We start from the raw sequence: 16,412 nt of genomic DNA, 5'->3' as shown, positions 1-16,412 counted from the left end.
AATGGCAGATATTTTAGTTAAAAAGACAAATACACGAGTGAAAAGATGCAAATGATATATTCCCTCTCATGGTATAAATATAAAATGTTAATAATCTCCTGCATTGGCAAAGATGTTAGAAAAAAAAACAGATACCTCTGAACTATTGGTAGAATGTAAGTAGGTATAGCCATTTGGGTAGCAATTTGGTAATACCCAGGAGAGGGCACTGGCACCCCACTCCAGTGCTCCTGCCTGGAAACTTCCATGGACGGAGGAGCCTGGTGGGCTGCAGTCCATGGGGTCGCTAGGAGTTGGACACGACTGAGTGACTTCACTTTCACTTCTCACTGTCATGCATTGGAGAAGGAAATGGCAACCCACTCCAGTGTTCTTGCCTGGAGAATCCCAGGGACGGGGGAGCCTGGTGGGCTGCTGTCTATGGGGTTGCACAGAGTCGGACACGACTGAAGCGACTTAGCAGCAACAGCAGCAGCAGCAGCAGCAGAACTTCCTTGATCAGTTGGTAAAGACTCCCCCTGCAATGTGGGAGACCTGGGTTTGATCCCTGGGTTGGGAAAATCCCCTGGAGAAGGGAAAAGCTACCCACTCTAGTATTCTGAATTCCATGGACAGCCCATGGGGTCACAAAGAGTCAGACACCACTAAGCAACTTCCACTTTCACTTTTGGTAGTACCCATCAGAATTTAAAATACATGTGGCCTTTGGCCCAGAGATTTCACTTATTGGGTTTATCACAGCAGTAATTTAATAGGTACATCACAATATATGCACAACTGCAATGTTGTCTATTATGACAAAAGATGAAAATACTCTTAAAATTCTGTGAATAGGTTAATACAACAGAACACTACACAGCCAGCAAGAGGAATCAAGTAGATCTATAAAGATAGAAAATATCTCCAAGGTATATTAAGTTAAAAAAGTTAAGCTATAGATAAAATGTATTTTCTTTGTTATTATATAAATATTTGTTTAAAAGTTTAACTTTAAAAAGTGAAGGGAATGGAAATGGCAGAAGTGCATGAGTTCTGGGAAACTTACACCTTTTGTATTGCTTTAATTTTTAAGATAATGTTCAAGGGAAGGGGAACATTCATTCCCATCAGATTCATTTTTTGTAACCTTTTCTAACATTTGTCCAAATCAGACCTATTTCCAATAGTCTGGAAATATATTTTTGTGTAGTGTTTTCCTTAACAATTACTTCATAAAATTTTACCCTGTTTCTTCATGGTTTTCAAAAAGGTTACTTTAATAGCTATATAGTATTTCTTTATATTCATAACTTCTACAACTTTTCTTCAAATGTTGACCATTTGAAATTTTTTTGACCATTTGAACTTTAATTTATTTTTATTTGACAAGTGTATTTGCTTGGCATGGAACACAACAGTGAACATCTTTATACAAGAAGATTTTGTGTCTTTTATGTTAGTGTTTCAACATATTTTTAAAAGCATTCTAAGTCAAAGAACAGGAATAATTTTTATGGCTGTCTACGCACTGCGATGTTACTCTTCAAAAGGCTCATGTCCATTTATAATTCCACGTATAACATCCGATCATATCTGTTTTACCATGATCTCACACATCCTGTGTGTTAATCCTTACTTTCTGATTTTCCTTCAAACATTTTATTTGACATGAAATATAGTAAGGTTGATTTTTGACACATTCCCACTTCAGATATTTCTAAAGCAATCAGAAAAGAATCATCCAGTGCCCTGTCTATGGATATTTAATTAGCTTCTTTTTTCCCCTATAACAGGAAACATCTAAGTCAATTTCTAATTATGTATGAAAGTAATAAATGTTTACTGTAAAATAATTACACAATAAAGTTATAATAAAAAAAGCAAATATTATATAATCCCATCAGCCTGAAATAACCACCATTAAGATTTCGTTGTTTATCTTTATAGCTATTTTCTTACATAGATACAAATTGATTTTATTCTATTACCACATTACAGTAGCTTTATACACACTTATGTAACCTGCTTTTTATCACTTAACAAGTTTATGGACATCTTCCAAGCTAACAAATGGTTATCTACATTATGTACACAACTAAGTTCAATGGCTACACTTGTTCATCGGAGCCCATAAAAAGCTTGTGCTATTCTATATGCGTGAAGAAAGCTGAGCACAAAAGAATTGATGCTTTTGAACTGTGGTGTTGGAGAAGACTCTTGAGTGTCCCTTGGACTGCAAGGAGATCCAACGAGTCCATCCTAAAGGAGATCAGCCCTGGGTGATCTCCAGGGCTGATCTCCTTTAGGAAGGAATGATGCTAAAGCTGAAACTCCAGTACTTTGGCCACTTCATGCGAAGAGCTGACTCATTGGAAAAGATTCTGATGCTGGGAGGGATTGGGGGCAGGAGGAGAAGGGGACGACAGAGGATGAGATGGCTGGATGGCATCACCGACTCGATGGATGTGAGTTTGAGTGAACTCCGGGAGTTGGTGATGGACAGGGAGGCCTGGTGTGCTGCGATTCATGGGGTCGCAAAGAGTCGGACACGACTGAGCAACTGACCTGAACTGAACTGAAAACTCTGTAAATTAGGACAACAGTATCACCTCCTAAAGGATTGAAAAGATTAAGTCATCGAGGGTGTGACAAATGCCAAGTATGAACATGGCACGTGGTTAGTATTAAAACTTGTTTCCTGTAACCAAGATGGAGAGACAGATCAATTAAAGGATACCCACATGTACACATAAGCAGTCTCCTGCATTGCAGACCAATTCTTTACCGACCGAGCCACCAGGGAAGCCCTTATACATGCATATAAGCCTCTTCTTTTTCTCAATGACTTCTTGGAGAATTATTCAGAACGCCATCCTCAGACTCCCCAGACACCAGTTCCAGGTTCATCTCTGCTGTGGCACTGAGTGCTGCACTCAGTGTTAGCATTACATTGAGACACTGTTGTCGTTGTTCAGGTGTTCAGTCGTGTCTGACTCTTTGTGACCCCATGGACTGCAGCACACCAGGCTTTCTTGCCCTTCACCATCTCTCGGAGTTTGCACAAACTCATCTCCATTGACTCAGTGATGCTATCTAACTATCTCATCCTCTCCCACCTCCTTCTCCTCCTGCCCTCAATCATCCCCAGCATCAGGGTCTCTTCCAATGAGTCATTTCTTTGCATCAGGTGGCCAGTGTATTGGAGCTTCAGCTTCAGCATCAGTCCTTCCAGTGAATATTCAGGGTTGATTTCCTTTAGGATCTCCCTGTTTGTGACATTAGGTATCTTTTATTTACCTCTATCTCAACCTCCCCCTTTTCATACTGTTCATGGAAGAAAAGCTATGATCAACCTAGACAGCATATTAAAAAGCACAGACATTACTTTGCCAACAAAGGTCTATCTAGTCAAAGCTATGGTTTTCCCAGTAGTCACGTATGGATGTGAGAGTTGGACCAAAAAGAAAGGTGAGCACTGAAGAATGGATACTTTTGAACTGTGGTGTTGAAGAAGACGTGAGAGTCCCTTGGACTGCAAGGAGATCCATCCAGTCAATCCTAAAGGAAATCAGTCCTGAATATTCATTGGAAGGACTGATGCTGAAGCTGAGACTCCAATACTTTGGCCACCTGATGTGAAGAACTAACTCATTGGAAAAGACCCTGATTCTGGGAAAGATTAAAGGCAGGAGGAGAAGGGGACAACAGAGGATGAGATGGTTGGGTGGCATCACTGACTCAATGGACATGAGTTTGAGTAAACTCCGGGAGTTGGTGATGGACAGGGAGGGCTGGTATGCTGCAGTCCATGGGGTCACAAAGAGTTGGACACGACTGAGCGACTGAACTGAATCTCGACCTCCCCATTGGAGGGAAGAGAGGCGGAGGAAGGAAAGGAGCCTGGCTTTAACACTTACCGTGTGTCACAACATTACTTCCCTTCACCTTTAAGCCTCCTCAGCAATGATATCTTGTCCCCACTTTACAGATAAGGAAGCCAGGATACGTCTCTCTCATCAGCAGTCAGGATACAGCTCCAATGCCCATGAGCAGACTTTGGTGCCAGGCTGACCCCGTCCTGCAGAGTGGGGACCCAGCCTCTGCACATCCTCCTGTCATTCACCACGTGCTTTACACAAAGTAACTGATCAACGGATGGAGATTAAAGCAGCATTCAGACTAGTGCTCTCTCTCAGGATCTGGGCCAGACCAAAAGAAGCCAAATCCACTTTAAAAATCTCAAATGAGTTCCTGAGCATTTCCACCCCTCAGTATATAGCCCACAGGAATTACAGAGATGTTCATTAAAAACAATAGCAGCATTATGTTTAATAGCCAAAAATAATAAATAATCCAAATATCCATAAATGATATCCATATAACAAGTAAACAAAAAGGTACCATCATGCAATGACAATGAGAATTAACAAACTACGCATAACATGGATAAGTCTCCAAAGCATGCCCAAGCAAAAAGCCCAAAAAAATCTACAGAAAGCAGTATACACAGTGCATGATGCCATTTACACAAAGCTCAAAAACGCTGTTAGAAGTTAGAATGATGGGGACCCTCAGGGTGGCAGAAGAGGCCGTCAGGGTGGAGGGTGCTCTGTACAGTCATGAATCATGCACTTTTCTTTGTGGATATTATTTTTAGTTTGGACTGAGATGAAATTCCCGAGTCTGTAGGTCAAAACAGTCAAATATCAGCAATTCCACATGGTTCAAACTGATACTTCAATAAAAACACGTTTTAAAAACCCTCTGGTAAAGGAGAAAGACATGTCTAGTGCTGATCGGCAGACTGTTTGCTTTCTGCAAACCAACCTAGATGCTTCTGCAGCTTCTGACCCCATTTCTCACTGCTTTGTCTTCAGTGGACACAGGATAACAACTCGTCCCTCACCTCGATGGGACAATTTTTCACAGACACGTATTAAGAGATTGTGATGAAGCAGTCCTTGGGCTCCAGAGCCCCAGCCCCTCTTGGCTTCCTGCTCAACCATCCTGGGCACTGCCAAGTCCTGTACTAATTTACTTCCTCACAGTGAACCAGGGTTTCTAATTCATCCGCAGAACAGCAAGATTATATTTTTTAAAGAAACAATATTACTGAGACAATTTTCATATTTAAAAACACCATCACAGAAAAATAGAGATATGGAGCTTTTACGAGCCTTGTGTGGGTCATAAAAGGTATAATCTTTATAACTAATTGAGATAACTTTATCCCAAAGCTATAAAACTAATGATCTCTTTTTGTGGCATTGTAAGCATTTATCTCCCTGTGGGAAAACATCACCAATTCTCAGAATTCTGGGTACAGCCGACTCATTCTACAGTGGCAAATAATATTTCAAATGGAAGGATGCTCCATTTATCAGAAGACAGAGCAGATGCCCTCCTGGGTGGGGGGAGAAGCGCTGGGTATACTTGGTCTGGCATGCAGAGACTGGTGGGTACAAGGGGTGTCTGATTGAAAAATTGTCTGCAGCAGGCTTCTAGCAGAACTCTGTGTGACAAGCACAGACTCAAAAGTCAATGATGGGAACACAGCATTTTCCTTACATATTAGCGAACGCTGGTAACACTTCTGATTCCGTGTCCTAGAATTGCTGCTGTAAAAGGCCAGTGATTTGTCACTGCTGAGAAGCTACAGGGCTGAGACACATCAGAGAGACAGCACCCCATGCTTTATAATGGGGGTACAGCTCCTGGCAATTTATGTACCTCACTTTAGGGGGCTAAAAGCAATCGCTTGAAATATAAAGGAGTTAATCATTTTACAGAAATCTTGTAGTAAATCATTTGCAATAAGAGTATCATTAGCTACCTATGGCATTTTCCTTAGTGTGTACGTTATGGATTCATCTAAATAAAAGGATAATAAAAATCATATCACCATTTGTTGAGGCTCTCTCATTTAGTACTCACAAGTCTTACATCCGAGGATGCTGTTGATGGAGAATAGATGGAGAAACATGGACTGAACTAGGATAAACACTTTGCTAAAAGGTTCACACAGCTAAGTGACAAAACCAGGATTCAAGCTCCAGGAACCCAACGCCGAGGGCCTTACCTGTGACCACCCTACTACACTGCCAGGTTTCGACAGGACATACAGATAATAGGGATTCACAAGAGGAGGGAGCAGACACCTAATTATCGGTGTGTGTACTATAGGCACTTACAGCAGCTTATTTAATAAAACCCAGTGAAGTAGGAACTAACCCATTTCACTCATGAAAAAACTGAGGTTTTAGGCAGTTTGCTAGTTGGTAGCAGATTCAAAATCCCATCCCAACCCTGATCCATCTAGCTCCAAAGCCCATGGTTTGTCATTTACACTTTGCCTCAAAAAATCCTTTGTTCCTAGAGAGTGAGCAAAATTATTACAGGTGCATTAGATAGAATAGATTTCTGCTACAGTAGCTAAAGTGAAAGCCACTCAGTAGTGCCTGACTCTTTGCAATCCCATGGATTATACAGTCCATGGAATTCTCCAGGCCAGAATACTGGAGTGGGTAGCCTTTCCCTTCTCCAGTGGATCTTCCCAACCCAGGGATGGAACCCAGGTCTCCCACATTGCAGGCGGATTCTTTACCAGCTGAGCTACCTCAGTCCCCAAATCACAGTTAATGAAAAAAAGCTTCCTTCTGTCCCACAAGTCCACCTCCAATAGCAGCTGGCATCTGGCAGCTTTGCCACCTCAACACAGAGCTCCATGCTTGCCGCCAACAGAGAAGGACAACTGACAGGTCACCAAAGGGGCCTGATGCTGCCTCAACCCGAAGGTGACCCCTGTCACTCTGACCATGTTCCCCACGACCCCACCTAAACGCAGGGATTTGGGAACGGTCGTCTCCTATGTAGCCAAAGGAGAAAATAACCAGAGGCAACCCTAGACCACAAGAGGGTCTCAAACCACTGTAACTGCACGGCAGCAGTTCCCAAATGTGTAAGAAGGATCGCCTGATGAAAATGCAACACTCCACAGGTTGATGGGAGTGTTGATCCACTCCAGGGTCGGGCTCCACTCCAAAGGCTGATCCAGTTGGGCCTGAACTGGGGCCCAGGTAATTCAGGCGCAGGTGGTCAGTAGGCTGCCCTTCAGGAAGCCTTGCTCTGAATGGATGCCGAACTCAGGGGTCTGTAAACAGAATCTTCGCAAACCAAGCACCAGCTGGTGAGCTCTCCTGAGCGCCAACCATGCAAGGCCCAGCTGAAAGAGCAGGGAAAGCAAAGAAGACAGGGATGTAGATTCCTGCACAGAAGGCAGAACAAACCTCAGGCTCCCCAAAAGCACAGAGGAGCCCAGCAACAGAGGCGCACGTGGCCACTGACAGAAGGACCGGGGCCTAGGTGCCGAGAGAACTACTGCACCCTCTATAGTGGGCACGTGTCTGTTCATGGTGCTTTTTTGTTTCAAACTTCCCAGGGCTCCCCAGGGACGTTCCACACAGGGAAACATCCAGGCTTCGCACAGGCCCTAAGACATCCTCGTGCCACGCTCATTTCCTGACCCTCCTACAACCCAACTCCCCAACCTTGAAACCCACACTTTGTGTTGAGGCCACACGTGGCGAGCTTAGTGTTAGTCACTCATTCATGTCCTGCTTTTTGCAGCCCACCAGGCTCCTCCATCCATGGGATTCTCCAGGCAAGAATACTGGAGTAGGTTGCCATTCCCTTCTCCAGGGAATCCTCCCAACCCAGGGATCAAACCTGGGTCTCCACTCTAGGCCGATTCTTTACTGTCTGAGCCAATTCCACCCAAAATGTGCCTCCAGGCTTTGGCTCCAGGACTCTGTCTGCAGGAATGTTCTCGGGCCCAGTGTCTCTGAACCTTTCATGCCCTGCTCAAGACTCAGGTGAGAGATGCCATCTCCAAGCAACCTTCCTTGGCACCTGTCTCTTTCTTGTCATTCCTCCCAGGGCTAATTAATTCCTCCTTCTAAGTAAGACCGAGCAGTCTGCTCCAAACACCACAGCCCTCCCCAACCTCGAGTCTTAAATCAGACTCCTCAGGGTAATAAAGAAAGATCTATTAGCTACTGCCAATATTCCAAAAATCCACCTCACAGCCAGGGCCCTCGAGCAAGTCACCTGGATCGGCTGAAGCGCCAAGTTATTCTGTGTCTGTTTGGAATTACACAAACTGAAGTTTACTGATGAAAGAGAAAAAAAATAACCATGATAACTGCAGGCACCTACAAGATGCCAAACATGCCTCTACAGGCTGGATGGATAATAAAAGGGAAATGTTTGGAGGCAAAACTTTCAAAACCAGTGATTGCAAAGTGACAGAGGGGGGCGGGGGGGCGGGGAATAACAAAAAGCAGTGTGTCGTGTGCTTGCTCTGCCAGGCTGCATGCTCCTTGGAGGCCCCCTGGTCTTCCTTACCCAACCATCCCTGCCACCTGCTCAGGCCTCCAGCATAGGAAGTGCTCAAAGGAGAGAGGCTGAGTTGATCTGAGGTGAAGCAAACACCATTGCCTGGCATCCTGAGCACACCCCTAGTTTCTGGAGGGACATCCCAGACAGGGATCCTCCGGGAGCCACAGGGAGGGAGAGAAAGAGGATGGAGGGATGTGGGGAGAAAAAGAGAGGTTGAGGAGCCCAGACTCACAAATGAAATAGGCAGCTCATCTGTGCCATCCCCCACCCACCCCGTTAGCATGTCAGGTCATCATCATATTTCCAGGGTCCTTTCTGCAGGGCTATAAATAAAGGTTTCTCCCATTTAACTGATGCCCCAGAGGGGAACGGCCAAAACAACAGCAAGAGAAAACAGCGCTAGTCCTTTAATGTTTTTACCCGCAACTTCCTCACCACGTCATGCTCTCTGGGCTCCAGAGATGTAAGGAAGACCCTTAAAATCTGTAACAAGCCCAACCCCTCCTCTTAGGGAAGGTGAACCACAGCTGGCCCCCTCCACCACTGAGATGTCAGAGAGTCTGGTTTTAGAACTAGAGTGACATCAGTCCAGACCGTGCTTCTCTACAGATAAAGGATCTTTAGCGGAGGGATGGCTTCTAAGAGGTGGTCACTTTGGTTCCCGTCTGGAAGCCTGGAACTGGACATAGTTCGTCTCAGCAGCTCTGGGAAGGGAAAACAACTGCCTGAAACCATGTTATACCTCCTGCTGGCTGAGTACCTGCAGACAAGTTACTTAGCCTTTCTAAATTAGTCTCCTTATTTGTAAAGTCAGAAAAATTAAGAGGATCTCTTCAAGCAAAATGAGGCTTAAAGGAGAAATCACATGGAGTCCCTTTGGTGGACAGCGAGCCCTCAACAGACCACTGCTGGCTGTTATTATTATTTTCTTTTTTTTTTCCCTGAAGCTGTACAGCGAGGTGACTGAGAGCTGGAGCATTGAGATTTAGGTCTCAGCGCCCTTACCAGCTCTGTGGCAGTTCCTTAATCTGTGTTGCAGATCCTTCATCCATGATTAGAAATGTCAACACACCCGCCTCATCAGGTGCATATAATGGTTAAATAGTATATGCGATTGTCCTTATTAGTGTCTGGCACGTGGTAAGCGCTGAATGAATGGTAGTTATGGGAGTGGCCAAGCTGGAAAAGTGGCAGTAGTATACACCTAGTGGTACACACGTGGGTTACAGGGCCACTGACTGGCCTCCTGGCTTCCACACTCCACTCACTCAGCAACATCCAGTCTGGCTTTAGCAGGAACACTCACAGTATCCCTGCTGGCATCTCGGGTGATGGCAGAATGGAGGAAGCCTGTGGGTAGTCCTTCTCTATGCTTTTCCCACAGCCCTTGCCATGCCATACTAAGTCACTTCAGTCATGTCTGACTCTTTGCGACCCTATGGACTGTAGCCCACCAGGCTCCTCTGTCCATAGGGTTATCTAGGCAAGAATACTGGAGTGGGTTGCCAGGCCCTCCTCCAGGGGATCTTTGTGACCCAGGGATTGAACCCACATCTCATGCATTGGCAGGTGGCTTCTTTACCACCAGCATCACCTGAGAAGCCCTCCCATGGGACCCTTGAGGAAGAGCAAAGCCCACAAGTCTCAGAGTGCTAAATTCAGCCTCAAAGCTGCACACCATACTTTGATGTCTCCTAAACACTGATTCCTCAAACCAATTTATTTCCTGGTAAGTTAAACTTTACATACCAGCCCTGATGGGCATTACTTGTTACTAATTTTCTCCTCGGTGATTGAGCTTCTCAGGCAGGACCAAGCATTTCTCGGGTGCTCTCTGGAGAGTGGTCCATGAAAAGCATCCTGATGGAATCCTGAGTCATCAAACCTCAATGCTAAACCTGGTCTAGAGACAGAGAACTGGTTCCTTAAGAGAACAAGGGAAACCTTGTTTCCTAGTCTATCCCCACTACCCATGGATCCACAAATGCATTGCATTAGCACTAACCTCACACCTCTAGGGGGGCTTCCCTGGTGGCTCAGCCATAAAAAATCCCCCTCCCAATGTCAGGAGATGCAGGTTTGATCCCTGGGTCGGGAAGAACCCCCTGGAGAAGGAAATGGCAACCCATTCCAGTATTCTTGCCTGTGAAATCCCATGGACAGAGAAGCCTGGCAGGCTAGAGTCCACGGGGTCACAAAAGAGTCAGACAAGACTTTGGGCACCAGGAAGTGGGGTTCTAGTTTCATGTAGAGCAAATCTGATCAGAGAACAGGAATATCTACAGGTGATGCTCCCCAGAGCACAAGTCTGCAAAGAAATAAAGTATCCCCCAGCAAAAGATTATTCCCTTATCCTCAGAAATAAGGTAGATACATCAAGAAGAACCAAATAGTGTCATCTAAGTTGGACCCAACAGCAGAGAAATGAATTCGGCTTGTCCAGAGGGACTTTCTAAACCTACGGGGATGAAGCCCTCCTACCGAGACCATCACCTTCATGACTAGAGGTGGGTTCAAGCCACTGAAGCTTGCCATCAGACCAGCACCAGTGAAAGGAAGAATAAAACTCCCCTCACCCCGAAAGCCAGCCTCTGTCATCTCGCCAGAAGCTCATCTAAGAAAACAAAGGGTCATCTGTATCTCGGGCTCCATACCAGTCCTTCCGGAAGTCGGTATCTGCCTGATGATAACAGCATCTGAGCATCCAAGATTTCCACCCAGGGAGTCGAGCACAGATACCCAAGCTGGTCTTTGCAGGTAAAAGAGCCACAAGTTGGACACACTGTTAATATTTCTAATTTGATACAAAACCAGGGAATCATCCAAAAATGCCATCAGTGCCCAAGATTTTTGGTGATAACAGATCCCCTCTGGGTGATGGAAGATCCCCCATTAAGTAATTAATACAAAGGGGAAGCTGGAGAAAAAAATATGAACTGCCTGATTTTTACATAACATCTTTAGAGGAAGCAAGAAGCACATAAAATGATAATTATCAAATTTCCAAATCCACTGCATGGACCATTCATTACGTATTTGTAAAATTTGCATAAATGTTTGTGGGGGGGGAGATATTTGAAGGAGTGTTTGAAAACAATACAAATATTTACATATCATTGGATCCTTTTTTTTTAATTTGATGATTGCCAGTGGCAAACAAAACTAGCAACCAAAGAGCCTACCTCACTTTATTTCAACATAACTCACACGAACATTCACCCAACAAATGGTAAATTTTGCTGTGCACTGAACACTATTTTATCATTTCTATCACACAATACTTTAATGGGGCTCAGCCTAATTGCCAATTGGAAGCTGTCCCCATCTGACCGCAAGGCAAGTACTAGTTTGAATGTATATTCCAAAGGTAGAAAAATAGATTAAGAGAAGGGAAAAGTGTTTTCTGTTTTTTTCTAAAGTGCTTCAGGAACCACCCGAGTTCTTCTTCTTCCTGCTGAATAACACTAGTGTTTAGTCAGAAGCTAGGAGAGGGGGTTTTCTGCATCTGGGGGAAGCTCACGGATTTTTTCCAGCAATGTGAATAAACACGCTGGATGAATTTAGTCCCTGGTAAAGAAAAACATGCCAGAAAGGGCATTTCTTTGCACGTGTATACCCTGGGTGAACAAAACCGAAGTCGTCTCATGGCCTCCCACCTGCCACCAAGGACTCCGGATTCGGGGCAGAAATCCAGAGAGAGGCCTCCTGTTTGGAATGGCTTAATGGGCTTTAAAAAAAAAAAAAATGCAAATCCAGAAAGTTCATGCAACCTAAATATTTAAAATGTGTCTGAAAACAGCCCTGGGCAGAGGAGGAGAGAGAACCTGAACCCCTAATGGAGGGACAAGTGTAGACACGGGCGCCTAGGTGACAGGAGACGACAGAAGGCTAGAAATGGGTCTGAGCGGATGTTCTGGGCTTGAATCTGAAGGGCAGAGACGCGACAGATCGCTGCTGCTTGGGCGCGGGGGAAGCTGGGGGCGGCGGCGGGCCCCCGGGGGTACAGTGGAGCTCAGACGTCTCTGAAAAAACCCATTGCTAGATCCCCCTCCTCTTGCCAAGCACCCGCCTCTCAGGGCCCCCGGGGCATCTCGCTGCTGCCCTAAGTGGACATGGACTCCGCACAGAGCTCTCGGCATATGGAGCCCACATCCCGGGCTGCCGGCCCTCCGACTTCTTAGCCGCCGCAGCAACAGTTTTCCAGCCGGAGAAGTACCGCAAATGCCTCCGGGGAAAACGCTCAACAGGACCCCCCGGGCGCCAAAGCCAGGGGCGCGAAGGGAGACCCAGCCCGGCCCTGGGCACCGCGCGGATCCAGGAAGGATGCAGCCAGGAGCAGAGACTGCAAACGTCGGGCTCCGAAGATCACACATAGGGAGAAACTTCCCCAGGGCGCCAACGAGGGTGCGCGTTTGCGTCCCCGTGAGCATCCAGAATCCCCGGCAGGTGGTGCAGGGCCGGGGAAAGGCGCCGGCCAGGGGACCTGGCGCGTTGAGGGTGACGGGAGCCGGCTCAGTCTCGCGCGCTGGGGTCCCTTCGTGCGCAGAGTGCCAGGAAGGGAGACAGAAGGGTCTTTCTAGGTCCCCTAGGACGCATCCCTGGGCGGGGAAGGGACCCTCCAATCCAGGCCCCGGCAGGGCGCAAACAAACTTGGGGTGCCCAGACGTCTACTCGGTCCGTGGGTCCCCGAGTCCTCGCGCCCAGACCCGCGGCGCGCCACTACTTACACAAAGACCCCGAAAAGCAGGGCTCGGACCCCGATCTCGATGGCCAGTTCTCGCATGGTGTGGCCGGAGCGGCTCCCGCGGCGGCGGCTGGTGCTCTCCGCGGCTCCCGCAGCCTGGCCGGTGCCGGCTAGCCAGACCCGGGGCGGCGAGGGAGGCGCGCTCCAGGCCGCGGGCGGGGGCGGGAGGCGGGCGCCGGGAGGGGAGGGCGGGCGGCGGAGAGGACTCAACCCAAATCTCCCGCCCAAGGCTCTGGGGCTCGGGGACGCAGCGCCGACCGCCCCCGACGCTTCCAGCCCCGCGGCCCCTGCGCCGAGCGGGAGGGCGCCTGGGGGACTCCCGGGTCCCCCGCGCACGGCACCGCCTCCGCTCCCCGGGCCCGCCGCGCCTTGCGCTCGCGCCCGGGCGAGGGGAAGCCCGGGGAAGCCCGGACGCCGCCGCCTCCCCTGCGCGCTCCCCGGCTCCCCCGCCAGTGGGCGGCCCCTGGGCTCGGCGCCCGGGCAGCGCGCTCGCTGGGTCTCTGCCTGCGGCCCCTCTGCGTCTCCTCGCTCGGCCTCAGACTCTCGCTGCTCCCGGGGCTCTGGCTCCTTGGCACACGCACTCACGTGGGCAGGTAGTAGCGGAGCGCTTTGAGGATTCTCTCGGGCTCCAGACAGCCCTGGCACCCACTGTTCGTGGCGGGCAGAACTCCTTCCTATCTATTCTCTGCCCTTTCTACATTTTTCTAACCTGGAATTTTTTTTTTTTTTTTTTCCTAAGAAGTTACCCGAGATTACTCTCAAGCTTTGCTTTGCCCCCCGGAAGACCCGGCCAGATTTCAGGGTCCTGGCACAGACTGAGGGCAAAGGGGAACCTGGCTCTTCGCCAACCACCAGCGCCACGCCAAAGGAAACCGCCCTCACCCCCACCCTGCGCAGCCCCCAAGCAGCTCCGGACTGTGCTGTGAAACGTAAAAGAGAGAGAGAGACTGGCCCCTACCCCAGCAGGTGGGCAGGGTCCCTCTTTGCTGACACAGCATCGTCATCAGCACCTGAGGCAACAAGGGCCGCTGGGAGGACCAGGAGCTTCATCCGAAGGGTTCAGAGTCAAAGGCCAGATCCTCACCAGTGACCCGAGGGTCAGGACGTCAAACCAGAGCCCAACCAGGGGTTAGGTTTGCTTTCCCATCACCTGTCAGGATTATATGTTTCTCAGAATTTGAACTTCCTATTTTTATTAATTTAAAACAAATGGACATTCAAGATGCAAAACTCGTATTAACCATAACCATCAGGTTGTCTCTGGGGAGCCCAGATCTCTCCTGTGTTTAGAGATCTGGGGAGATGGTAGTTACTGGGAAGGAGAAGCCAGAGTGCAGCCTTGGACAAGAGGGAGGGTAGGAAGAAGGAAGACCTTAGAAGGAGAGCTTAGGCATCAGCAGAGGGCAAACTGACTCTACCTCAGAAGAGACCCATGACAGATCCAAGATTCCGGAGCCAAGACATCTCAAGGACTAGGGAGAGAAAGGCAGACAGAGGAGGAACAGTCCTGGCTGTGTGGAAGGGACACCATCCTGGAAGCCCCAGAGGCAGGCCCTGCATCTAGTTAGCCTGTCACTGTATACATGATGCCTGGCACACTGTGCTTGGTAAGTATTAGGTGAATGAATGAATGACTATGTATATCATGCACGTGGAGTGTCAGGTATGGGTAGAGTAATGAGGACTTGGAGGAAGGAGGTGTGGTTCTGTTTCCTCTGTTCCCCGGGCCTTGCAACTACCCTGAACACACTGGACTGAACTGGGGTGTGGGAGAGTCCATAGTCAACCCAGTGAACGCTAGGAACCCAGATCCAAAAGGATCTGGTCAGGAGTCCAGATTCTAGATTACTAACAAGAGCCAACGATATTAATACATCACTTACCTATGAGCATCAGCTGAGCAGTTATGTGTTGGGTGCGAGGACTCATAATCTAAATCTGCCTTCAAGCAGACAGACAGACAAGGAACCGTGAAGAAACATTAAAGAACTTGGCAAAGTAGTACCAATCAGTCCTAAAGGAGTGCTCCTGAAAACTGGATCACTCTGAGATCAGAGGTTGGAGTCCTCCCTTTGGTCTGGGGTGGCCAGAGCACAAAGCCTTGTTGAGGAGAGTTGGTTCTTAAAAGGCCAAGGAAATTCCAAGTGAGGGCAAGAACATAAATAGGTGAAGGGAGAAGAGGCAGAAGGGGTCTGGAGGGCAGAGTGGATCGACCTCTCTGGCAGTCAGAAGGGTGGACCAAGGTTAAGTTCATGGTCAAGACCTAATTGTGTTGGTGCTGCCCACCAGGGACTGTTACCAAGATTGTAGATTTAGAATCTTTGTGCCACATGTTCCTGGTCATTGCTTGCTTGTATTAGAGATGCCTAGAGAAGGGTGTGAAAGAGTATGTTGACTACACTGCTATTATCATTAAAAAGGGACTTTGAAACACACAGCTCTAAAGAGCTGCCCAGGTAACCCCCTCTTTTGATGCCTTGAATTGATTCTATGCTCTCCCCTCAATGTGGTCATCCTGTTTGGATCAGAAATCCTGCTCCTGATAAAGAATTCACCCTTGAGGGAGCCTGTACCCTCTCCAAACAGCTCTGTCGAAATCTCTCCCCTATGGGGAATTACAACAACACAGCATCCTGTAACATATAATAACGGACTAGTCCTACTTCCCCTGTTTCCATTCTAGGCCTACCAGCTGCACAGAACTGATACCATTAGAACTTCTGTGGAGCAAGTAACAGATGGCTCAAGCCAAATTCATTTTAAAGAAGAAGCAGAATTGTTAAGTTCAGAAGAAGATCAGGCTTCAGGCACAGCTGGATTCAGCATCCAAGCAGTGTCGCCGGGACTTGACTCTTTCTACCTCTCCACTCCACTCTGCATTTGTATTGGCTTCAGTCTTGAGTTCCTGGTAGCTCCAAGGTGATTGCAAGAATTCCAGCTTTCCATGCTCTCGGGATCAAATCTGATGGGAAAGACCTCTACCTTGAAGCCAGCAGCCCCAACAAAAGTGTCATTGAAGGTCACTGGCCCTGCCCAGTCCTGAACCAGTCACCGTGGTCTGGGAATTAGGATTGGATTGATTGTCTCAGGCCTGGGCCACATGTTTCATCCCTAAGCTGGGAATGGAAACTTCACCCACAGCTTCTGAACTGAGAATGGGAAAAGGTGGACCCACAAATGATGCTTTGGAGGAGGAAAAATGTTTCATGTAGAGCAAATGAACATGGATACAGATACCCCCTTCCATGCCATAACCATGCAGATTAAAGAATGCTAGTGTGCTTCCCTGAGT

The 16,412-nt window shown here is 47.7% G+C and overlaps 1 protein-coding gene across 3 annotated transcripts in view; it reads right to left on the bottom strand.

The window, feature by feature from the left end:
• The window catches only part of PLPP4 (phospholipid phosphatase 4), a 149,264-nt gene extending 136,083 nt beyond the window's left edge, over positions 1-13,181 (bottom strand). For all 3 annotated transcript variants that reach the window (XR_008707161.1, XM_055560613.1, XM_055560615.1), the window contains exon 1: positions 13,104-13,181. Coding sequence is in view for 2 of the 3 variants with exons in the window: in XM_055560613.1 (XP_055416588.1) it covers positions 13,104-13,159 (56 nt within the window). In the remaining variant the exon portion in view is untranslated. The remainder of the gene's footprint in view (positions 1-13,103) is intronic.
• Between the last annotated feature and the right edge of the window lie 3,231 nt (positions 13,182-16,412).

This window comes from Bubalus kerabau, chromosome 22 (genome assembly GCF_029407905.1).
Source record: "Bubalus kerabau isolate K-KA32 ecotype Philippines breed swamp buffalo chromosome 22, PCC_UOA_SB_1v2, whole genome shotgun sequence".
NCBI classification, from domain to species: Eukaryota; Metazoa; Chordata; class Mammalia; order Artiodactyla; family Bovidae; genus Bubalus; species Bubalus kerabau.
Note: the sequence above shows the minus strand (reverse complement) of the source record. Positions and strands in the feature narration are given on the sequence as shown.